The following is a 27137-nucleotide window of genomic DNA, read 5'->3' as shown; positions in this document are numbered from 1 at the left end:
TCAAAAACTAATGATGTACTATAAGTTGACTAACTGAACATAATAAAACTGAACATAATAAAAAGAAAATTAATATCTATTAATTTAATAGTCAATATCTATTCTTCCCAAGCTATTCCAAAAATAGAAGAGGAAGGAAAACTTCCAAATTCATTCTATGAGGCCAGCATTACCTTGATACCAAACTAGATAAAGACACCAGAAAATAAGAGAACTGTAGGCCAATATCTCTGATGAACATGGATGCAAAAGTCCCCAACAAAACACTAGCAAACAGGATCCAACAATACATTTGAAAACCATTCCCCACAACCAAGTGGGATTTATTCCCAGGTTGCAAGCATGATTCAATATTCACAGATCAATCAGTGTGATACATCACATCAATAAGAGAAAGAGTAAGAATCAAATGATCATTTCAACAAACACTGAAAAAGCATTTGACAAAGTATAACATCCGTTCATGTTAAAAACCCTCAACAAAGTAGGTTTAGAAGGAACATACCTCAACATAATAAAGGCCATCTATGAAAAAACCACAACTAACATCATTCTCAATGGGGAAAAATGAAAAGCCTTTTCCCTAACATCAGGAACAAGACAAGGATGTCCAGTTTTAGCCCTTTGTTCAACAAAGCATTAGAAGTTCTGGTCACACCAATCAGACAACAAAAGTAAGTAAGTAAAACACACACAAATTGGCAAGGAAGAAGTCAAACTTTCTCTATTGGCAGATGATATGATACTCTATGTAGAAAGCCCAAAAGACTTCATCAAAAAACTGCTAGCACTGATAAACAAATTCTGTAGAGTCAGAGGATACAAAATCAATTAGAGAAATCTGTTGCATTTCTATAAACCAATAATGAAGCTGCAGAAAGAAAAATTAAGAAAACAATGTCATTTAAAATTAGAGAAAAAAAAAAAGATACCTAGGAATAAACCTAACCAAAGAGGTGAAACACCTGTACTCTGAAAAGTATAAAACATTGAGGAAAGAAACTGAAGAAGACACAAAGAAATGGAAAGATATTTCATGCTTATGGACTGGGAAAACAAGTATTGTTAAATTGTCTATACTACCCAAAACACTCTACACAATTAATGCAATCCTTATCAAAATGCCAACAGCATTTTACATAGACCTAGAACAAACAATCCTAAAATGTGTATGAAAGCACAAAAGACCTCAAATGGCCAAAGCAACCTTGAAAAAGAAAATGAATGAAACTAAGAAGAAAGGAAGAAAGGAAGGAAGGAAGGAAGGAAGGAAGGAAGGAAGGAAGGAAGGAAGGAAGGAAGAAAGAAAGAAAGAAAGAAAGAAAGAAAGAAAGAAAGAAAGAAAGAAAGAGGGAGGAAGGAGGGAGGGAAGGAAAGAAAAAGAAAAGAAAACCTGGAGGCATCATAATTCTAGACTTCAAGTCATATTACAAAGTTGTAGTAATCAAAACAGTATGGTACTGCCACAAAAAAATAGATACAGAGATCAAAAGAACAGAGCAGAAAGCCCAGAAATAAATCCACAATTACATAGTCAATTAATGTCAGACAAATCAGGAAAAATATCCAACGGGAAAAAGTCTCTTCAACAAATGGTGCTGGGAAAACTGGACAGCAACATTCAAAAAAATGAATCACTTTCTTACACCATACACAAAAATAAATTGAAAATGGATTAAATTCCTAAATGTAAGACCCAATATTATAAAAATCCTAGAGCACAGGTAGTAACGTCTCTGACATCAGCCATAGCAATGTGTTTCTAGATAGGTCCTCTAAGGAAAGGGAAATGAAAGCAAAAATAAACTATTGGTGCAACACAAAATAAAAAGCTTCTGCACAGCAAATAATCAATAAAACTAAAAGGTAACCTATAGAATGGGAAAAGATATCTGCAAATGAATTAGCCCTCAGGGAGATTCAAATTAAAACCACATTGAGATATCACCTTACACCAGTTAGAATGGCCAAAATTAACAAAACAGGAAAGAACATGTGTTGGAGAGGATGTGGAGAAAGGGGAACCCTCTTACACTGTTGGTGGGAATGCAAGTTGGTGCAGCCTCTTTGGAGAACAGTGTGGAGATTCCTCAAGAAAATAAAGCTTCCCTATGACCCTGCAATTGCACTCCTGGGTATTTACCCCAAGGATACAGATGTCGTGAAAATAAGGGCCATCTGTACCCCAAGGTTTATAGCAGCAGTGGCCACGGTCGCCAAACTATGGAAAAAACCAAGATGCCCTTCAACGGACGAATGGATAAGGAAGATGTGGTCCATATACACTATGGAGTACTATGCCTCCATCAAAAAGGACGAATACCCAACTTTTGTAGCAACATGGACGGGACTGGAAAAGATTATGCTGAGTGAAATAAGTCAAGCAGAGAGAGTCAATTATCATATGGTTTCACTTATTTGTGGAGCATAACAAATATCATAGAGGACAAGGGGTGTTAGAGAGGAGAAGGGAGTTGGGGGAAATTGGAAGGGGAGGTGAATCACGAGAGACTATGGACTCTGAAAAACAATCTGAGGGGTTTGAAGTGGCGGGGGGGTGGGAGGTTGGGGTACAAGGTGGTGGGTATTATAGAGGGCACGGATTGCATGGAGCACTGGGTGTGGTGAAAAAATAATGAATACTGTTTTTCTGAAAATAAATAAATTGAAAAATTAAAAAAAATAATAAAAATAGAACTATCCTAAGATCCAGCAATCACACTACTAGGTATTTACCCAAAGGATACAAAAATACTGATTCAAAAGGACATATGTATCCCAATATTAATAGCAGCATTATGAACAATAGCCATATTATGGAAAGAGCCCAAATGTCATCAACTGATGAATGGATAAAGAAGTTGTAGTATATATATATACACAATGGACTATCACGCGGCCATTAAACAAATGGAATCTTGCCATTTGCACCAATGTGGATGGAGCTAGAGTGTATTACACTAAGCAAAATAAGTCAGAGAAAGACAAATACCATATGGGTTCACTCATATATGGAATTTAAAAAACAAAGGAGCAAAAGAGAGAAAAAGGAGAGAAAGAGGCAAACCAAAAAACAGATTCTTAACTATAGAGAAAAAATGATGGTTCCCAGGGAGGATGGGTCAAATGAGTGATAGGGATTAAGGAGTGCACTTGTTATGATGAGCACCTGGTGATGTATGGAGGTGTTGAATCTCTATACTGTACACTTGAAACCAACACAACAACAGTATGCTAACTAACTGGAATTAAAATAAAACTTACAAAATTAAAAATTAGGGGCACCTGGTTGGCTCAGTCAGTTTGAGCATGCAAGTCATGATTTTTGGGTCATGAGTTCAAGCCCCATTTTGAGTACAGGAATTACCAACATGGGTAATGTTTTTAAAAATTAAAAATCAAAGAAATGAAAAAATAAAATTTTTCTGACTTATACCTAAGAAAGCAAACTATACCTCTAATTCTGAATATTTCTGGCAGAAATAAAAGCTCATGGAGAAACGTAGTATAGATAGATATGCACACAGAACATAAGAATAGTGCTCAAGAAGAATTAAGAGGTAAACCAAGAGTATTTGATTTACATATGTGACAGCACTAAGAGACAACTACACTTCTGCCACTTAGATAAAATCACAATAAGCAGCCTCTCATAGGCAGCTTGCTTACAACTCACCCCATCCTTCAGCAATGTATCTTAAAAACATCTCCAAAATAATCCTCTATGTTTGCTGTTAAAATCATACTTGCTGTGATACTGTGATATAAAAAGAAAATATTTGGTCTTTGATCCAGTTCCTGACAGAAAGCTTCCAAAATTTTAGGAATTTCCTAAATGATATGGGTGAGAAGAGCACCACTGGGTGAAATATTTGGTCTCAGTTTCTAGTTCCTGACACAAGAGCTTCTAAGACTCCTGGAATCTTAGAATTGATAAAAGTGTCTTGCATGCTAATAAGAAGACTGACTGGTGGCTGGGGGCCCCCAGATAGCTCCAGGATGGGGGAAGGTTACTAGAAAGCCCAAGGGATGATTAGAGGGTGGGCATTTCAGCCCCACCTCTGACCTTGGTGAAGGGGAGAGGGGCTGGAGATTAAGTTAAATTGCCAATTGATGATGTTTTATTCAACCATGTGGACAATCAAGCCCCCATAAAAGCCATACATGCAAAATGAACTAAGTTCCTAAAAATAAGAATCAAAACCATAAAAGTCCTAGAAGAACAGGCAATAATGTTTTTGACATTGGCCATAGTAACATTTTTCTAGATAGGTGTCCTGAGGCAAGGGAAACAAAAGCAAAACATAAACTATTAGAACTCAATCAAAATAAAAAGCTTCTACCCAGCAAAAGAAACAATCAACAAAACTAAAAGACAACTTGCTGAATGAAAGAAGTATTTGCAAATGACATCTAATAAAGAGTTAACATCCAAAATAAAGAACTTATAAAACACCCATAACCCATAACACAATTAACACATATAATCCTATTGAACACCCATAACACAAATAATCCAATTAAAAAATGGGCAGAACACATAAACAGACATTTCTTCAAGGAAGACATCCAGATGGTCAACAGACACAGGAAAAGATTCTCAACATAACTTATCATCAGGGAAATGCAAATATAAAAGTACAATGAGCTATATCACCTCACATCTGCCAGAAAGGCTAAAATCAAAACCCAAGAAACAAGTGTTGGTGAGGATGTGGAAAAAGGAACCCTCACACACTGTTGGTGGGAATCAAACTGATGCAGCTACTCTAGGAAAACAGTATAGAGATTTCTCAAAAAATTAAAAATAGAATTAACACATGATCTAGTAATTCTTCTACTGAATATTTACCCAAAGGATATGAAAACACTAATTTGAAAAGATATATGCACCCCTATGTTTATTGCAGCATTATTTACAATAGCCAAAACATGGAAGAAGGACAAGTATCCATGGATAGATGAATGGATAAAGAAGTTGTGGTACACACACACACACACACACACACAGGAATACTACTCAGTCATTAAAAAGAGAATGAAATCTTGCCATTTGCGATGATATGGATGAATCTAGAGAATATAATGGTAAGTGAAATAAGTCAGTCTGAGAAAGAGAAATACCATATGATTTCATTCATATGTGAAGTTCTTACCTATAGAGAACAAACTGATGATTATCAGAGGGGATGGAGGGAGGTGGGAAAATGTGTGAAATAGGTGACAGGGATTAAGAGTACACTTATCATGATGAGCACTCAGTAATGTACAGAATATTATACACCTGAAACTAAATAACACTGTACATTAGCTATACTTGAATTCAAATACAAAAATAAAACCTTGAACAACAGGGTTCAGAGAGCTTCAGGGCATGAAGGCATGAATGCTCTGCACTTACTCCCCCACCCCATACCTTGCCTTGTACACTCCTTCTTTTTGGGCTGTTCCTGAGTTGTAAACCAGTGAACGTCAAGTGTTTCCCTGAGTTCTGTAAGCCATTCCAGCAAATGATCAAACCTGAGAAGGGAGTTATGGGAAACCCCAGACTTTATAGCACACTGATCAGGGGTAAAGACTTAAAATTGGTGTCTAAAGTGGAGGCATCTTGTGGCACTGAGCCCTTAATTTGTGGGGGCTGTGTTGACTCTGCGTTGTTAGTATCAAAAATGAACTAAATTGTAGGACACCCAACTGGTGTTTGGAGAGTTAAGGAAATCACCTCACTAGGAAAAATGACCCACACATTTGCTGTCAGAATTATTTGCACTTGGAGTACTGGCCCTCTCCTCTAGACCATAAACAATGTTGTTTTTCAAAGATTGAATCCAGTCACAAAGGGATAACTAGAATGTGTCTTGTCAGTATGTAACTATAAAGTCTGAGGGCCAGTAGCACATCTGATGCTGGCTATTTAAATGAGCATAAGATTTTCTAAATTGCAAGGTTCCTCAAAATGTTATATGAAATACCAGCCACAATACTGGTGCTACCCATTACTACAGAAGACCTAGGGCTTCAACAGATGATGGCTCCTTCCCTTCTAGGTCTCCAGCATTTACCTGGAGTCTACATAATCTTTGCAAACATCATCCAGAAAATTATCTAAAATATATGTCCTAAATATTAAATTTTAACATGACAAGACAAATTGGAACAGGAAGGGCCAATCTACATAGGTACCAAATTACCTCTTACTATATAAACATTTCTATCAAAAGATCCATGTTTTCAGAGAAAAAAAAAAGCCTTTATTCTGCCATTCATTCAAAACATCACTAAATATTATCTATGATAATAAAAAAGATTAATCTCCTTTACAAAAGGACCCCTCCCAAAAGTACTCATTTAGAAATATATAAATAAATTATGGCGTGGCCATATTATGTCATCATTAGAAAGGATATTTTGTGGGATTTTTTTGTTTTGTTTTTAACTAGGCTCCATGCCTAGCATGTGGCCTAATGCAAGGCTTGAACTCACAGCCCTGAGATCAAGACCTGAGCTGAGATCAAGAGTCAGGCCTTTAACTAACTGAACCACTCAGGTACCCCTAAAATGGGTAAAGAGCATTACTGAAATATAATAAATATGAATACATATATAACATAATATTAAAGGAATATTCCATTAATAAATTTAAAATATACATACAAAACTATATGACGTCAATTCCGTAAAATACATTTAAAAGTGTGAATAAAGGAAAGGGGATTTGTAAGTTTTTGTAGTTAAAAAATATGCAATTTTTAATGTTAAAAAAATACCCTGCAGTCAAAATAAGATTAGGTAGCTCCTATGAACTGGGGAAAACAGTTTTCAAGCAGATATATGTCAGATTTATTCACTGCTCAGTACCGTATTTTCAAACAAATTATGCTTACTAGGTGCAAGTAGATTTCTCAACAGGAAAACTTTTGGGCCATGGTTGAAGGGCTGTTGCCAGGACTTACTGATGGAATCCAACAGATGGGAAAAGCCATCTACTCTACTACAGTATGATTGTCCCTTTACCAGTCACCACAAGCATTTTGCTGCTGGGGTATGTGCCAGTGCTGTGCTTTGGCTGGTCAAGCATTATTCTCTGCTATGAAGAGCAGAGCAGCATCTGTTATCTTTCAGGTACTTGAGCAAAATCTCAGTCCTGGGAGGCATTATATATGGTTTCAAATGTCCTGGAAGAAGTTGTTGGGGAGGAGGCTGAGGGGAGAAGAACAAGGACATAAATGAACTACTCAAACAAACAAATTCAAAGTTGGGAACTTTATTGTTCCTATACAGACTACTTAATAATCTGTATACAAACTGAATTTAATGATTCTAGGAAGTGCTGAGTTTCAAAGGTTTGTAAAGCTGTGTTCAAAAGTACAAAATAGAAAAAAAATTATAGGACTTTAAGGTATGGTTTTACTAGGAAGTATTGACATTGAAGAAAAATTAAATTATATATTAAGAGAAAATGAAATCCCCTAAAATGCTAATATAATAATATAATAATAATAATATAATAACAGAGAATTCTGTTTTATTTCTAATACACTTCTTTTTAAAAAAAAATTATTTCTTTATTTTAGAGAGAGAGAGAGGGAGAACATGGGGTGGGGGAGGAGGGGAGGGAGAGGGAGAGAAACTCAAGCAGACTCCCACTGAGCACAGAGCTTGCCACATGAGATTATGACCTGAGCTGAAACCAAACAGTCACACACTTAACTAAATGAGCCACTCGGGCACCTGAGCTCTAAAGCACTTCTGAAACTAAATGGATAGACACATAGCCTTACTCTTTATATATAACATTACAATAACAGAGATGTCAAAAGCATTTCAAAAGAATGCATTCCAACTCGTTCAATATACTGTTTTAAATGACATACTTTTTGTTTTTGTTTGTTTTTTTTTTTTTTTTTTTGAGGTTTTTTTTTTTTTGGCATCTGGTGGAGCAGTCAGTTGAGCATCCGACTCTTGGTTTCAGCTCAGTTCATGGTCTCAGGGTCGTGGGATTGTGCCCTGTATCAGGTTCTGTACTTGGTGCAAGTCTGCTTGAGATTTCTGCCCTTTCCCCTCAATTCTTTCAAATAAATGAAAGAAAGAAGGAAGGAAGGAGGGAAGGAAGGAAGGAAGGAAAGAAGGAAGGAAAGAGAAAAAGAAAAGAAGTTAGGAAAGAAAAGAAAGGAAAGGGAAGAGAAGAGAAAGATTTCAAAGTATACTCCTTCAAAATTCCTATTACATAAAAATGTGCTGATAGTTATAGTACATCTGAGGAGGAGGGTTTCATGGACAATTTTGGCATTACCAATGTTACTTAACTAGTTAAAGAATGTTAGCTCATATTTCATATATGTACAAATTCTTACAATACACATGAACAGGAAAAGGGACTGTGTTCACTGTAGCTTCTTTTTTTTTTTTTTAAAGATTTTCCATTTATTTATTTGACAGAGAGAAATCACAAGTAGGAAGAGAGGCAGGCAGAGAGAGAGAGGGAAGCAGGCTCCCTGCTGAGCAGAGAGCCCGATGTGGGACTCGATCCCAGGACCCTGAGATCATGACCTGAGCCGAAGGCAGCGGCTTAACCCACTGAGCCACCCAGGCACCCCTTCAGCTTCTTTTATCAGGACAGGAACTGTTATCAGGGGTTCCTAAGGTGATAAGGTAAAAATAGAAACTTGAAACTAGACAGAATTTAAATCTCTGAGCTCAGTTTCCTCAATAGGAACAATGACAATAATACTATCTACCTTCAAGAAAAGTAAATATAAATTACTAACAATGTATACAATAGCAAGAAATCAGTATGGTCAGTTCTCTCATTATTGTAGGAATAGGGAGAAGAAAACTCCTAAAGGAAAGCTGGCCTATTTTTGGAAAACTAGCTAGCAACATGGTAGCAAAAGGAGCTAATTATGAGCATCAAATCAAGGACAGGTGAAAGAGTGAGAATATGAAACACTGTGTGCTAGGCAATATGACAGATGCTGAAAATTGGAAATAAAAATAAATAGTTCTTTGCTTTCAAAGAGTTCAAAATTTCCCACGGGAGAAACCTCCAATTTCCAACTGTTTCATTAACAGCATTTATAAGACAAAGTCAAAAAGTGGCTGAACAAGATCTCTGAGCAAAGAACCAGTAGCATGTTATAATCTATATTGTAAGGGCCTATTTAGCCAGAGTGGCCCCACCTTGGTTGAACAGCCATTTTGTTGTTTGCACACTTATTCTTGATCTTCATACGTAGTTTCAAAACCAAACAAAAGGTCGAAAAAAAATGCAAAAAACATGGTACAAAATATGGCTAAATCAATAGCCTATTGTGTTCAGACATCTTTGTCTCCAGGGAAAAGGGATTGTGTACAAGTGTAAGGAAATGTAGAGTAATAGATTAAGCTGTATGAAATTGCAGTTTCTGTGGAGAAAAAATCAAATATCAGCAATTTCATACATTTCAACCCAATACAGTAATTTATTTTTCCAAGAATGGAATGAACCACATAATTGTAGTATCAAAAGCTATCTCTCAGATATTTCTACCAGACTTTAAGAGTAATGATACATACATGAATTCAAAAGAATCAAAGTCTTGAGTATCACTTTACAAACCCAATGCTTTTAGCACACTCAGATGCTTAGTCATAAGACTTCATGCCAACCACTGTTTAGGAAAAAAAAAAAAGAATATTTCCAGTATATATATATATATATATATATATATATATATATATTATATTTATAGGCTTTATTAAGAGTTTTCTATGAAAACAAAAAAGTTCTAAGACTTATACTAAAAAGTACAGAAAGCAACCATGTAAGTTAAAAGCTAACATTTTTCCCGGTGATTCAATCAAACCCTTATGAAGCCACTAGCATAATAAGAGCAAGGTGTTTTTGATTTTTATTCCCCATACTGCCATAAAAGTCAATGCCATTGGGGCTTTCTATAGAATTTACTGACAGAGAAATCAAGCTAAACTGAGAGTGCCCGACAATTATTACACAGCTGAGTGCTAGATAAAATATCCATTAAATCTGAGTGCCAATAACATTTAATGTTTTATGTCCACATAATGCAGGAAAACACTGGCTGTGACCTATCAACAAGCATACCAAGCCAATCTACATAGTAATCTGCTGAATTTGCTGTTTTATTGCTTAAACAGACAAAAATACAACTGTGCTTATCATGAAAGTATAATATTACCTCAAGCTAATAAGAATTGATGGAAAGAGAAGAGATCATTATGTAAAAATTAATAACATTTGGAGAATGACATGCAACAGCCATAAGACAGCATTCTTTTTTTTAAATTGTAGGGAACTTTTTACAGAGGGGAAACACTGTCAATGGAGGAATGTTTCTATACTTCACTATTTTGCTTTTCTTTTTTTTTTATTTTCAGCATAACAGTATTCCTTGCTTTGGCACCACACCCAGTGCTCCACGCAATCCGTGCCCTCTCTAATACCCACCACCTGGTTCCCCCAACCTCCCAGCCCCCGCCCCTTCAAACCCCTCAGATTGTTTTTCAGAGTCCATAGTCTCTCATGGTTCACCTCCCCTTCCAATTTCCCCCAACTCTCTTCTCCTAACACCCCTTGTCCTCCATGTTATTTGTTATGCTCCACAAATAAGTGAAACCATATGATAATTGACTCTCTCTGCTTGACTTATTTCACTCAGCATAATCTTTTCCAGTCCCGTCCATGTTGCTACAAAAGTTGGGTATTCATCCTTTCTGATGGAGGCATAATACTCCATAGTGTATATGGACCACATCTTCCTTATCCATTCGTCCACTGAAGGGCATCTTGGTTCTTCCACAGTTGGCCACCATGGCCATTGCTGCTATAAACATTGGGGTACAGATGGCCCTTCTTTTCACTACATCTGTATCTTTGGGGTAAATACCCAGGAGTGCAATTGCAGGGTCATAGGGAAGCTCTATTTTTAATTTCTTGAGGAATCTCCACACTGTTCTCCAAAGAGGCTGCACCAACTAGCATTCCCACCTGCAGTGTAAGAAAGTTCCCCTTTCTCCACATCCTCTCCAACACATGTTGTTTCCTGTCTTGCTTTACAATGAAAGGCTAACATGGGGCAAGAGACTACATTATACCCTCTCCTACTATCATTCAAGTTTGAATGAAACTTCAGGGTTTGAAAGAAACTTTGGGACAATTAATGAGATGAGGAATCATGATGAGCCTTAAAGAGATTACATGATTTTTTTCTCCAAGGCCACATAGCCATTAACAGCCAAGGAAAAACTAGAACAAGGTTTCTGGTTGCCACCATAAACAGTCATGTACTCATTACAATCTGGCAAAACAGACAAACAAATGGGTGCTTTCAATATTTAAAATAAAATTGTTATCTACTTTAATACTTAAATAATATTTGTAAAGTTTGAATAGATAAAAGACATCACTATTATATTTGGTCAGCATATCCACTTAATCCTTAAAATAAGAGAATTAAAATGAAGACCAGAACATCTACACAAATTCTGTTAGAAAGGAGCAAGTTACAGCATGCCATGGACTGACAGGCATAATTCTCCCCTAAAACAACCATCTACCAAAGTTAAAGTGAAACAACCAATTTTTAATCATGTCCTTTTGTTAGAAGGACAATTGCAAAGTATCCAGGAGCCAGCTTGTACACTAGGAGTACTTACAATGACTGAATGACCCAGGCTAAATTTCAGAAAATACTATAGAAAGTATCAGGCAATCCCAGAAGAAAACAAAAATCTCTCATAAAGTGAATCAGCAGGTAGTTCCAGTTCCCCACATGGGAAAATGTGCTTCAGACCAATTCAGAATGTGATTGCATTATAAACATGAGCATTGTAACAAAAGGAACGTGAAACAGAGAAAATCATTTGGGAAAGTAATCAACTTTTGTCAGACTTGCATTCCTGAGATTCTCCTTACTTAATTATACTTAAATGCATACATTTTATCCTTTAAAATAACTAAAAACCTAGGTTAAATGGGTTAAATAATGGTCAAACACCAAGAATAATCTCTAATTAAAGCAGCAATTTCCATCTCTTCTATCTCTATATTTAAATATTTAATCCTTTGCTAGATGAATTATAATATTAATAGAGACAGACTGTCTAAAAAAATAAATTGCTATAACATTGCCTGAAATACACTCTTAATCTAACCCTCAAGGCATGCAGACGTTACAAAGATAGGGATCTGGCGTCTATAATTTCAAAGAGATGTTTAGCAGCTCATTTCCATACTGCACTTGCTGAACTGATAATTTATAAAGTTATATAAAAAGTTCAGATTAGATAAAATTAGAGCCATAGCAGGGCTTTAATCTGACCTGAGTCAGATTGAATCTTGTCATTTTTCAAACTTGTAGATGGGGTCACCTTTGCAGTAGGGTAAACATGGTAAAGATGGGTATCTGTGTCTTTCAATCTTTCTGTATAATTATTCTAGAAATCATAAAATTACAGTTGAAGAATTAGAAATAAAAATTTGGTCCACTAGGGATGAGCTCTAAATATCACCACATTTCATTTCAGGGTATTTAAAATGCCAAAAATCCATTCCTGAGCCTGTAAATTAGAACTCCCAATAATTTCTGGCCAATTCTTACATTTCACCCAAGAAGAAACTGAGGCCAATCTCAGTCAAAAAACTGATAGGGAGGGAGGGGAGTGGGACGCCTGGTGGCTCAGTATGTTAAGCATCTGACTCCTGATTTCAGCTCAGGTCATGTTCTCAGGGTCCCGGGATCAAGCCCCATGCTGGGCTCCCTGCTCAGTGGGGAATTTGCTTATCCCTCTCCCTCTCCTTCTGCCTCTCTCCTGGCTCAGGCTCTGTCTCTCTCTCAAATAAGTAAGTAAAATCTTTAAAAATAAATAAATAAATAAAAACAAAAACCTGATAAGAGCCAACTAGGCCAGGACTTTAGTCAGACTATTTTCCAGTAATAAGCCAGATTCCACTTTAGAGAGGGTTCAAAATTTTTGCTAATTGCTTCTGCTAGATGCCTTAGAAACATTAACAGCTGGGATCCACTTTTACTTTAAATTTCTGACTTGAGATCTTGGCAGTCCTATGGTTAAGAATTTTAAGGGTGACTTTCTCTTATTAACCTATCTCCTTTTCCCATTCAAGCCTAGACCCAGGTGGCAAGCCCTCTTGTCCTCTGCCTATGGTCAGTTTTGGTTGTTTTTCCCCAGTACACCCTTAACAGAGGGTATAGACTTTTAAGAGTCCATCTTTGTGTGTTGTAGGGAATCCTAGAGGTCTTAACTCTGATTTCCAAGCTTCTACTCTACTCCCAGCATATTTACCCCAAACAGACACAGCATTAGCTCTCCCCTACCAATCTGATGTCATTTCTCTCTGCATAAGGGACTCAACTGCAGGACTCCGGGATCATGACCCGAGTTGAAGGCAGTCACTTAACCAAACTGAGTCACCCAGGTGCCCTCCATTTCTCTTTAAAATACATTTTTGCCCATATTTTTTAAAAATGTGATCAAATATGAAAAATTACCAATATTACGAAATTGAGCACCTGATAACAATCTTATATATTTTCTCACAAACTTTCTACTTACTTTTTAAAGTCTCCAGCAAAACTCCACTTGACAGCATCAGTATGTCAACTCCCACTGCCACCAACAACAGTGGGGATCACTGCGTAAAGTATTACTGCATCAGCCACTACCATGTTCATGATGCCTCCCGTATGCTTATGGGGCTGTCCTGAGTGCACACTTCCTTGAGAAACATTAACCTTATCAATTCACCAAGGGAGTTAGGTGCACAGTAAGTACAAAAGCAGTGAACGTCTTGGAAGTCCACAGTGGGAAAAGCTGGAAAATTTACATTGGAAACACACGTAAATTTAAAAGAAATACACACATATATGCAGGATGATAGCTTCAGAGATCAAAGAATGAATCATGAGGGTTCAGGCAGCGAGGCTGACAAAATTCATGTCCAGAATATTAGTATAAGAGGAGGTCTGGAGTCTGTGTCAGCATGATTAAAGCACTGCTGATGAAAACCCTAGTCTGAAAAAGCATGAGGAATTCAACATTTTTTAATCTGAATGACATCAAACTAGGAAAGAAGGCAACAAATACAAATACACACTGCAGTGCTAGCCAAGTCACTGTCCCAGTGGGATGTCATTATTCTGGGGGCCCTCAGTTCTCCAAGGCTTTGGCTATGTCTACAACATGGCAGCTTCATTTTAACTTTGAGGATGTCCTAGAATTTGGCACAGTGGTAAAGAAGATTCTGATACAGTCAGAATACAAAACTGGGTTAGCTGATATATAACTATTATATATATATATATATATATATATATATATATATATATTTCTCCAGCTAACTAAAACTGCATGTTTTCCTATACATTTATGCATACAGAGAATATTTCCTGGACAAGAACTTGCATTTTCCTTAACATGAAAGCATATATCATATTAAAGTATTTGACTAATGGCTGATTTCAAAGTTACTGATGACCAGCACTTTCCTGCTTTTGGATCCATGGATGATTTAAGCCGCAGTGGTTAACCTTGGACTAGGAAGGGAAGGCAAGATGAAAGGAGTGGGAGTAGGGAGACAGACAAATGATGAGCACAATATAAAGTGACAAGTGGTATTCTAAAGCTAAGTAAGTATGTATATAACAGGACAGCAGAGGTAGGAAAGGAGAAGTGGTGAGCAGAAAATGACTCAAGAAGGAAAGGGTAGCACATGTAAAACAATAATTGGGGGAAGTGCATGGAAGTAAAAAGCAGTAGATTACATTCAGAAGGAAAAAAAAGTTGTCTGAATGGATAAAAAGGAGCATTTGTGGAGGGTAGTTGAGAAGAATGAAGCTAGAGAGCAAAGCTGGTACTGGATCATGACGGCCTTAATGTCACTTATCCTGTATCAAAGCTGGAATATTAGGGGAAATATGTGAGAGCTTTTGAGCCCCCATCTTCACCAACGAAGGAAAAAGAAATACTGTGGCAGACTTCTGAGCCTGCCAACCCTAGTTGGTTCATCCCCTCACTCTCAGTACCTTCTGAGGCAAGAGTGTTGTTCTTGGAGCATGCCTGGTTCACCCATGCGACACACACACACTCTCCTTCCTACAGACACTCAATCACAAAGCATTGAAATTGGAGAACAGGAATATGCCATTATGTTGACATATCACAAGAAGAGGACAGGTACATATAAAGAATGCCTCAAAAATAAAATGATCCACCCAACCTTCTCTTTCAAGTTTATGTTTTAATACATTTGTATAATTATTTTAATGAACAGAAAAAATAAAGAATATTAATCCATGTTTCAGAATCACCTTGTACAGCTGCCCAGCTTAAGGAAAAAATGTAACTGAAAAACATTTCAGTTAAAAGAAAACCAGAGGCAGCTTAGTCATTTCTTTTCAATTATAAATAATAAAATACTCAGTATACATTTAAGATTTTTTTCACTAAAAACAAAACAAAAACAAAGAAGAATTAGATAAGAGTTTTTATAAAGATGCTATATTCTAACATCATTCTTTTCTTATGTATACCACGTCTGCTCTACCACCAACAACCACTGTTTTGCTGGTTGAGCTGAGAGTCAGGAAATCCTTGCAGATTCTGTAATTACTGGATCTGCCACTAACTATAATGGTCTCTATAGTTCCAGGTCATTTGAATATCAAAGAGCCACTTCACTGTACTTTTGAGAAGAGCAACTTAGGGGTGACTCTTATCTCTTGGCTGCACACAAATTCCCAGAGATGCTGGATCAGTATTTTTTCTTTTTCCTAGTTTTCTGTTAAGGAGTCAAATTCCAACTTCAACAGAGAAATGCTCTTTCACCAGCAGAAGACTCAACTGTTGTTTAGAGACACAACTTCTCAGATGCTCTAATCTAGTTAATGCTCCTGACTGAAATATACCTACTTGTATATGAGGAATGCAAAAGGAGCCTAGTAGTTTGGGTAGAAAAATTCCCAAAAGAAGCTAGATTTGGAGTTGTGTGCTCTCAATGAGCACTAATCCCACTCTTCATCATTTTCTAATAATAATGATATTCATTCACTTCCAACTGTATGACACAGAGGCAAAAGCAGAGGTAACAAGGGCCCCATGATATAAATACAGTTGACCCTTGAACAACTTGGGGGCCTAACCCCCACGCAGTTGAAAATCCACATATAACTTTGAACTCCACCAAAACTTAACTAGTAATAGCCCACTATTGACCAGAACTCTTACCAATAACATAAAGAGTCGATCAACATGTGTTTTGCATATTATATGCATTATATATGGTATTCTTACTATAAAGTAAACTAGAAAAAGGAAAATTTTATTTTTAATATATTTTTAAAAGAATTTATTTATTTTTTTTGTCAGATAGAGAGCATAAGCAGGGGGAGCAGCAGGCAGAGGAAGAAGCATGTAGAGGGGAAGAAGCAGCTGAGCAAGGAGACTGATGCAGGACTCGACCACAATACCCTGGAATCATGTCCTCGGTGGAAGAAAGATGCTTAACTGTTTGAGCCACCCAGGCTCCCCGAAAAGAAAATTTTATTAAGAAAATCACAGAGAAGAGAAAATACTTTTTACAGTACCATATTTTATTTATTTAAAAAATTCACTTATAAGTGGACCCACACAATTCAAACCTGTGTTGTTCAAGGGTCAAATATAATTTACTTCAGGATGCAGAACATTCCCCATTGTTAGTATGGAAAGTTGTAAAAATATTTAGTCATCACTAAAATTCTCTGATTTTTTTATTTTCGATTCTCCAAAATCCTCAGAGGACCTTTTTACTATATCCTTAACATATTAAAATACAGAGTGCATGACTGCAAAAGCTACAATTACCCTAGTGTTTCAGCAAGACATTTAGCCTTAAATCCTTGAGATGACTTTGTTAAACCAATTCACTTAAAAATTTTGTAAACCATACTGATTGAAATCAGAACTGTTCTCCATGGAGAAACTCTGGGCCAATTTATGATGGCCCACAACAAAATAAACTACCTGGCGGTAAAAAAGGACACAGGAGAAAGTAGCTTTCCTTACATGTTACTATAATCCATTCCCTTCCAAAAAACTACACAATGATGGAGAAGCGTAATTAAAATTCAAAAGTAATGTACAGTAAGCAGTAATCACCTTATAATTGTCCTTTATTTTGACACTAAGGGGAAAATGGTTTGTTCTGGGTACAATAAGAGGAGAAAGAAGAAATGAACATGATGACATATGGAAATAAACATGAATACATGAATATGTTTCACTACTTGTATTACTAGAGACAGAATTCCACCTTTGGCTGGTGTTCTGGAAATTGCTATAGTCATTATCCCATCCCTCCACTAATGATCTTTTTTCCTAACTAACCATGGGATATAAAAGAAGACAGTGAGTAAAGAAGAAAACAATCTGTTACAGATGTCTACTCTGATGACTGTATTCAAACCAAACAAGAGGCCTAATCCCAAGGTTCATATTACTCCATTGACAGCATCTTCACAGGCACAGGACCTTAACAGTTTGCACGAGTAAAGGACAATACTTTGAAGAATGGCTTTTTATAGAAAACCTATTTAAATTGATCTTTTTAGAGAAGGGAAAAATAAGCTTCCCCCCGCCAATGCTATGAGACAGCTTACAAGGAAGAAACAGCTAGTCAGTGGTCTGATTTTTAATCGAAGGCAACAAAAATGCATTTTTGGAAAAAGAGAGAAAGAGAGATAAAAAGGGTAGCCAGGTAAAACAAAATATAAATATTACACCCTGGAATAGTAACTGATTTACTGAATAGTAACTGATTTACTGAATTACTTACTGAATTCTTACTGAATTACTGAATAATTTTAAAGGACTCAAGTTAAAAATAAAGACAATGCTAAGAAATCTATAGCATGTTAACTTCATGATTTGACACCTTTAGAGAAGTGATTCTCAACTTCCTCTAGAGTATCTTAAGGTGAATTTCAGAAAAGACCAATTTTATCCCATCATATGAAATGGGAAAACTTTAACTAGAAACATAGCTAGCTTATATGATGCAAGGATTTACCCTTAAAATCCAAATTCCTTTTGCCTGTTAACTATTTCTTATAACCTCCTTATGGTATGCATGTCTTTGCAACTCGGTCAAATTTCCTATCAAGCAATTTTTAGATAAGTTTATTATAAAAAACAGACAGAATGAATGTTGACTATCATTCAGTATACAGAGAATAAACACTGCAAAATCACAAGCTCACCTTCATCACTTGTTGCCTGCTGCTTCACCAGAGTCAGTGGGGATCTTGCTGGAGGCTTACTCAGTGGATGGCGCCAACTTTTAGCAGTTTTGGTTTCTCCCTCTATTCTCTGGTCACAGAACAAAAATGGAGAAGAAACACAGTTAAAGACTTGCTTTGAATAAAAAACCATGATTCACAATGACTTATGATAATTTAATTATAAAGAATTCTTATACTTACTTACCTCCTTGGGAATTAATCCTTAAAAAAAAAATCTTAAACCTATAAGTCAATAAAAATAGGAATCCATTCTATTAGTTATTTTACCAAGAGATCAACTAACTATCCTTCCACTGCATATTAAAACACTATCTGTGGTGCAGGGTAGGCTTATCAAACTTGCAACTAACATAGCAGTTAGAAGTTTTCAAAATTTCTACGAAATTCATCTAAATTTAGGACTACATATTCATAATTATATAGAACTGTGGCACTTGGTCACCTCTATGCTGGCCACATGTGAAAATCTGGCAGGTCATTTTGCTTTCTATGTTTAATCAGTAAGCCAAAGTAAGCCTGTAATACTTTCTCCCATTCAGAAATGAATCCCCACTTCTCTGAGGATCAACTAAGAAATTTAAAGGTTTTTTTTTTTTTTAATATAGTACATTACTGTCATCTTGAAAGCACTTAAATTTTATAAAGAAATTTTTGTCTTGTTCTCTCCAAACGCTATTTTCCTTTCAAAGGTATATGAGAAGGCCATCCACACCCTGACATCTTTGGATAGAATCTACTTACAAGTTTACTTGCCCAGGCACTCAAAAAACAAACAAACAAACAAACAAAAACCCCAGACTTTAAGGGGGTAGGTATTCAGAGAAAGTGTTTGAAACTAATGGGTTTGCATCAACAATTGACTAGGAAAGAAAAGAGTTTCAGAAATGTACCTGTAAACGGAAGAAGCAGTGGCTGGAAGTAGAGAAATTCCACTGGCTTCTGACACCAAAACAGGATTATGAGAAAATATGTGACAACATTTTAATCAAAGCTGGGAGTAAGGAAAGGATGTCAAAATTATACAAGGCACACCTGGGTGACTCAGTCAGTTAAGTGTCTTGTTCTTGACTGCAGGTCAGGTCATGATCTCAGGGTCATGGGTTCGAGCCCCATATCAGGCTCTGTACTGGGCATGGAACTTGCTTAAGATTCTCTCTCTCCCTCTCCCACTACCCCTCCAAAAAAATAATATAGGATGGTACATATTTGTGGTTTATACTAGCTAAAAATTAATATGAAATACTTATCAAGTCCTCACTTTGTGCCACATTGTTGTAAGAACTGAGCTACAGCAGGAAAAACTACACCAGGTCTCAGCTTTCAAGGAATGTGCATTATAGAGGAGGAAGGCACAGACAATAAACAACTAAATGTTCACTAGTTATGTTCACTAGGTACTATTAAGAAATATGCAATAGGGGCACCTAAATGACGCAGTCAGTTAAGCCTCCAACTCTGGGTTTCAGCTCAAGTCATGATCTCAGGGTTGTGAGACTGAGCCCTGCATTGGGCTCTGTGCTCAGCATGGAGTCTGCTTGAAATTCTCTTTCCCTCTCCCTCTGCCCCTCCCACTCATGCATGTGTACTCTCTGTTTCTCAAATAAATAAATAAATCAGGTTGTTTGGGAGGAAAAAAGGAAATACGCAAGAAATTTTAAAAGGACAGAACAAAGGAACAGAAAGAGATGGGAGGGAGCTATTTTACATGGGGTCATCAGAGAAGGCCTTTCTGACAAGGAGACATTTTAGTGGAATCTTGAGTGCCCTGAGGGAACTCTGTGGACTCAGAGGACCATCTAGACAGCAGGAACAGCATGTAAGGTGTGAACATACTCAGTGTATTCCAGGAAGAGTATGGAACCCAGTTATAGACAGATAGACAGATACTGTTCAAAAGTAACATATTTCTTGGAAAGACTGACTAAAGCTGACTGCTGCAAGCATATACACAGCATTACGCTTAGTACTAAGAAACACTGGTCAAAACCATATAAGAACAAAATGGGTCTGTACTGCTTAGAATGGCTGCCTGACACTATGCTGTGAGAAAAGAATATCACACAGTTGATTCTGAGAAGGAGCAAATCAAGTCACTCAGGCCTTAACAGCGGTGTTTGCTTTCCAATGCAGGTCTTTGTTCAGTAAAATGATAAGGATAACGGTTAAAGGCACGGAGGGTAGAATCACCTCCATTGAAAACAAGGATATAGAAAAGTTACTGTCAGTTCCACTCTAAAGAATATGAGTAAACTTAATATAAACAGGCATTTGACTCATTCACCATTCCACAAAGAATCACAGTATCTACTCAGCTGCGTTTAATCCCTATGTGAAGTTAAGTTTTAAATTTTGCTTATTATTATGTGAATACTATTTTAAAATTTCCCTTAGCAACCATTTCAAATAAATTAGACCATATTTTTCTATTTCTCTTATGTTTTTCATAAATATTTAATAGTTCACTAGGATATACAATCATGCATAAGACTGTAAAAGTTATTGAGTCAAATTAGCAAATTATATTTTATTTTATGTTTTAAAACTACTATGAACTGACTATTCCAAGCTGATTTCCTTATCTAATCTCCCTTGTTACTCAAAGATGTGAAAATGCCTGCAGTGACACAAAATGAGCAAGAGCAGTAAGAAGTGGGTCTGTTCGGTGGCTAGCTCAATTTATCACCTCCAACAATTGATACTCTCCTTATTTGTGCCCTGGAGATACTTCATCAAGTTGTATAGGTCAACACAGGGTAATGAATTCTGACAACCACTACACACAACTGGAGCTTATCTGGTCCATTCATAATCTTAAGATTAAAGCAACAGTTTATACTGAAAGCATATACTATAAATGCATAAGAACATATGAGACATATTTATAGTTTCTCTATAAATGCAAAGAGTTAGAATGGGGTACCTGGCAATCAAGAGAAGTCTTGAGTTTTCTGAAAGGCAAAAGGCCTGTTTCTGGCAGTGGGTGGGGCCAGAAAGGTCAACCTGGTCCTAGAATCAGAGCCCAAGAGGAGACAAGGGAAAGCCATGACCAGCTGAGTTAAAATAGAGGTTGTGGGAAGCCCAGAGGTTTAAATGATGGCAGGAGGAGGTCAGAGTTCTGCAGGTGAACCTTTTCTGGTATGGTTAATATTACAGGTAACAGAACCATTCTGTAATAGATGTCGGTATCATTATGAAATCCTACTATAGTTTTCCAAGAAGGTACTATTGCGGGAAAATGGGGACACAAAATTTTTCTGTATTATTTCTTACAACTGCAATGAACCCATAATTATCTCAAAGTTCAATTTTAGAAAAAGTTAAAGAAAATTCAACTATAGCATGGAGCCAAAAATTTCATGCTCTCTGAATTTTCACCATGTGAACCAGAGTTCACAAAAGGCTTACCTCCCAGTCATCGAAGGAAATATGATTAAGACCTGTTAATGGGAAATGTTATTTCTACCCTAAAGCAAGATTTCAAAGCACAGCATGTTTTCTCCAGAAAGTACTCTCACTACACAATAAATACAGTAAAAACAGACATTGCTACATACACCAGGAACTTTGAGGCCACTGGAGACGGCTAGGACTTCCCCAGGTTCGAGGCCATTCCTGTGGCTCTCCACATCACTCTCTTCTCCCTCTGTCAACACACTGTTACTCTCTGCCACTGAAGAACACGACTCAGGTGACTTTGGCCATGGAAGCTTGGGTGAGTCTGATTCCTTAGATGTCAGATTGCCACTAGATATAGAATCATCAGCTTCACTGGGATTTGAAGGTAGAATTACACCATAGGCTTGGTCATCCTTAGTTTTTATTTCCTCTGTTACAGATGTGCTTAAGCAACTGTTTCCTGAGGAGTCAAACAAAAGACTGTTAGTAAATCTTACACTGCATTACTACTCAACAATAATTCTCAACTACATTTTTGTTTTTCAACTTCTCCTCTAAACTCTCACAGACATGAATGGGAACAGTTACCATAGCATCAGGAAGCCTTCATATTTATTAGTTTGGCAAAAGAATATACTTACCGACAAAATTAGAGCTTAAAAAAAGGTTACACTTTGACCAATGTCAAAAGCCAATGCAATAATAATTACCCAAAGCAATAGCAATTTGAAATCTTTCTAAAAATAGGAATTATATTCCAGTACATGATGCTAAGAGCTGCTACTAATAAAACATTCCAGCTCAGAGGATCTATGGAAAAAACACATGTAAGGCTGTGTTAGATCCAAATAAAAAGTATGTCATACACTAAACCTGTATTGCATGCTGATGGAAAATAAAGGGAAAGGTTATCATGAGCTCATCTCTTCCACTGCCATCTCTATTTACTCTTCTCTCTCCCTTACAAACATTCATAGGCATCATTTCACCATCATATATTGGCTTTGATGCTAAACGCACCCAAGTTTTGTACCTAAGTGTTCTGCAAGGTCTCAAACCCTGGACGTCAAAATACAAGGAATCATGTATCAATAGAACTAATAAAACTGGGTGCCATTGGCCTCAACCACCCAGTAATCTATCAAGTAGTTAAATAAATCCAATGTAATTAAAAACTATGGTAAGGGACTATTAAAAAAAATCCAGGGTTGCCTGAGTCAGTTAAGCGTCTGCCTTCAGCTCAGGCAGTGATCCTGGGGTCCTGAGATGGAGGCCACAGCGAGCTCCCTGCTATGTACAGTTTAACTGTGTTCTTTGCATTGCTTGCTATTCCTTTCTCTACCTTCCCCATTCTTGCAATTTTCTATCCATTCATCACAAATTAATTCAGATATCACCTAGTCCATGAAACCTTGCCCAGGACAGCCTCTGGACTGTTCGGAGTTTTTTCCTTGGTATATCAGTAATACCCTGGAACATCTCTATTATGGTACTTACCACACTGGATTGTAACTGTATGTTTGCCTAGCTCTCCAATAAAGTATGAAGTCACTAAAAGAAAGTCTATTATTTAAACTCTATTTAAACACAGATATCTCAAGAGCAAACAGTAATGAAAGTGAAGACATAGGAGAGAATCAAATTAGGACTATGAAAAGGACTTTTTCTTTTACTCTAAGTGGAATAAGAGTAAGAAGAAGGTAGGGACAAGACCTCACCTACATCTTTTAAAAGGATCACTCTGCCATATGGAGAAGTGACTAGCATGGGTGAGTAGGGTAGACCCTGAAAAAACAGAAAAGAAGCAATTTCTGCCAACAGTTCAGTCAAGAGATAAAAGTACCTTGAACAAGGAGAAACCATGGGTAGATGGCCAGATTTGGGGGAGTCCCACAGTTGAAAGACAAACTGGATGAGCAGTATGAGAAATTACCAATAAGCTCAATTAGTAAAAGGACAAAAACTCTGACAAATATTAAAGAGGTAAAACATTACAGCAATTTCAGAGACATATACTATAAAAAGGAAGAAAGCAAACTAGTTGAGACTTACAGGGTATGACTTTAGTACAGAGAAACAGCAAGGGAACTATACATACCATTTCACAAAACTGAATGATTATTATTATTCTTTTTTAAAACCTTTATCTTTATTTTCTTCTTAAAATTAAGTTGAAAGCTAAGAATCTGCAAAGCATTATCTAACAACTGGATTTTACTGTTCCATGTGAATTTAACAGAAGCTTTCCAAAAATGTATTGTATACTATAAATTGAGTTGTACCCCTCCCCCAAAAGTTTTCATTTTAGAATATATTTTTTTTATTAAACCAAATAGGCACTGCTGGCTGTCTCCTAATTCCATCACACATAATTGATGCTCCTGACTTTTACAACATTCACTTGGCCTCCTTACTGTTACTTCATAGCTTTAGATGCCTTACTGCTAAAGCTATGTGAAAAGGTAAGATACATGTCATAGAACACAGAGTGAAGACATCAGCTTACATGTGAAACATAGTCAGTTTCTCACCTGGGAGTTTGACATTATCTGATGAATTCTGATCTAGCTGCTTTCTGCTAGGAGAAGCCTCTTCTTCTGAAGGTAGTTCTGTGTTCCCCATCTTCACTGCTTTTTCTGGTTTTCCATTGACCTTGAGACCTTCTGGGTCTGGGTCAGGGGTAAGGCCCTCTGCCCCATCAACTGCAGGTGACACTTCTTCATTTCCCTCATTCTTAAGCCTCTTAGAGTGAGAACCACTGCACTGGAAACTATTAACAAGAGAAGCTGTGGTCAGAGCAGGACATTTGCAATTATAAATGTTATTTTCACTTACCGAAAGTAGTGAAAAAACTGATAGCTTTCTAATTATTATGCAAAAATAACCTTCACAATTAATAAATTAAATCTGAAATTGAAATCTCAGCAGTTTTAATAACAATTTACTAAAAATTAATTTTTTTTTCTAGTTAGACAACAATTTTATTGCTTGAGTACATAGTCAAATTTACGCGACCAGTGCAGAGGCTGTGGATGACTCGTATTTCCAATTGTGGGGGAGGACTCGTTTGGTCTTATAGTATCGAGCCAACCGGTGAATACGGTTCTCTATCAGAATCAGTCGGAATTTAGCATCCTTGTCCTTTCTGTTCCTCTCAAGATGCTTTCGAACAGCAACAGCTTTCTTAATCAAATGGTAGAGATCCTCAGGAAGATCAGGAGCGAGTCCTTTGGACTTAAGAATTCTCAAGATTTTATTGCCTGTCACAAAACGTACTTGTGCCACACCATGGGAGTCTCTCAGAATCACACCGATCTGCGAGGGAGTCAGGCCCTTCTTGGCCAGTAACTGATTATTAAAGTAACTGATTATTAAATATTATTGGGGAATATTCCTAAAATATTGCTAAAATTTTATAACAGTATTAAAAGAAGTCTGAAAATAAAAAAGTGAAAAATTATGACATGGGGATAATAAAGTCATAAATGTTTTTTAGGTAATAAAGAAAGGAAAAGGAAAAGAGATTTCTATAAGCTGTTGTTAAAGTCTATGTATATTACTTACATTCTAAGTTTCATTTAATTTTGAGTATGCATGAAAATCATCAAAATTAAATGCCAAATCATTATTAGCTAAAGGAATTAGAAGAGGAGACAGGCTAACTAATTGTATTTAACATCTTATATCTACTTCTTGTTTTCAGAGTAAACACTATTTTAATTCTTTTCTTAGTATTTTTCAGGAGGTCACTTGATGGCTTTGTCATAGATGCCTTCTGTATAACACACAACATTTCCAACACTTTCATTTAAGAATTACAAATCAAATCTAAGCAACGTGTATTTCCATGTCCAAACACACACGCACACACACACACACACACACACACACCCAAAACCTGTTCACTACAGGAAGTCAGGGAAGGTAGGTTTCTGAGGTGAAGGTGGTAGCCAAGGATAACCTATGTAAATTAGCTTTGGCTGCTATTGGCAGTACTACTATCATCATCACCATTATTGCATTGGCCAGGTGGGAAATCTTCACATTATAAATAGCATAGCACATGTAAAATAAGATGGCTGATTTCTCTTCGAGATTTCAATGAATCATTCACTTCATTACATTTCCTAGATAGGGTATTACTTAAGGGAGATCAGCAAATGCCATGATCAAGTCACAAGCCTGGGCATAATCAACGAGCCCCTTAACATGAGGCCATCTAACTGAATGAGCAAAGTCCATTGATTATTTTAACCTACTAAAAGGCATTTCAAGTCTGTTCAATGTCATAGATCTATGTTCTCTGTCAACACTAAAGGGTCACTGTTTTTAGTAAATAGGAGACCAGATCATGCACCTAAATAAAGTATTGTATTTTCTGTCCATTAAAGAACAATTCTCAAGATGTTCTATTGGTATTTCTTCTGGACTCAGATTGTCTAATGCCTCCTCACCTTTTTCGCATTGACTCTCTAATCAGTATTTCCCTAACTTTTTTTAAATACAACCAACCGTTTTAAGTTACACATTTTAGATAGTGATACAACACACTCATACACATATGTTCACACATCAGGAATTAATACTCGCCCTTACCACGGAAAAGAAATGCAATACTTTTTACTCTATTTTGCATCCTAATTTTAAAATGTTGTAACTAGCCTACTGAATTTATTTGAAAACTAACAGTTTGAAAATCACTGCTGTAAACTATAGGGTAAAATAAGAACACCTGAGTTTTAGTTCTGTTACTAATTCCACACCTCAGGTATTTATTTCTCTTATAAAATGCAGAAGTGTGACTCCATGTTCTTAAGTTTCCTCCACTCACTACCATTTAAAAATAGCAGAATATAAATGTCAGAATAAGAAAATAAGCATCAGAAGTATGGCCAAAGATTTAAAATCACACTGCTATTTAGTTAATGGCCAAAAAACCCCAAAAACAAAAACTAGAAATAAGATATTGACCCAAACACAGGGGATTAAATACATGCAGGCATTGAGTATTATGTTGTACGAAATCATTTAATTACATGAAGAACACTCACAAAACCAGTCATCAAAGGGTTAACAGAGCATAGCCCAGTTTTGGAAAAGTATATTATGTAATATAATAAGCACATATGTAAAGGGTATCCACCAAATTTTAACACTGGATGGTGATGTTATAAGTGATTTGGGATTCCTTCACTATTCTTTTCCTTATTTTACAAATATTCTCCAGTGCCAAATATTAAGTTTTATAATATGAAAGAAAAACAATGAGTAATATTGGAGAATAAACGTGTAATATAAACCTAGAAAATATAAGAACCTAAGGACCTTTGCCTAAGGACCTGAGAGCAACATAACACATGCTCCATCAATGAGTTTTTTTTTTTTTTTTAAGATTTTATTTATTTATTTGACAGAGAAAGATCACAA

General features: G+C 36.4%; 1 protein-coding gene across 23 annotated transcripts in view; it reads right to left on the bottom strand.

Moving 5' to 3' along the window:
• The window catches only part of KDM4C (lysine demethylase 4C), a 518729-nt gene that overhangs the window by 196438 nt on the left and 295154 nt on the right, over positions 1-27137 (bottom strand). For all 23 annotated transcript variants that reach the window (XR_014301836.1, XR_014301837.1, XR_014301838.1 and 20 more), the window contains 3 exons: positions 24242-24480; positions 21869-22170; positions 18273-18381 (listed from right to left, as the gene is read on the bottom strand). Coding sequence is in view for 15 of the 23 variants with exons in the window: in XM_082695151.1 (XP_082551277.1) it covers positions 18273-18381; positions 21869-22170; positions 24242-24480 (650 nt within the window). In the remaining 8 variants the exon portion in view is untranslated. The remainder of the gene's footprint in view (positions 1-18272; positions 18382-21868; positions 22171-24241; positions 24481-27137) is intronic.

This window comes from Mustela nivalis (assembly GCF_964662115.1).
Source record: "Mustela nivalis genome assembly, chromosome: 13".
Classification (NCBI taxonomy): domain Eukaryota; kingdom Metazoa; phylum Chordata; class Mammalia; order Carnivora; family Mustelidae; genus Mustela; species Mustela nivalis.
This window is presented reverse-complemented; position numbering and strand designations above follow the sequence as displayed.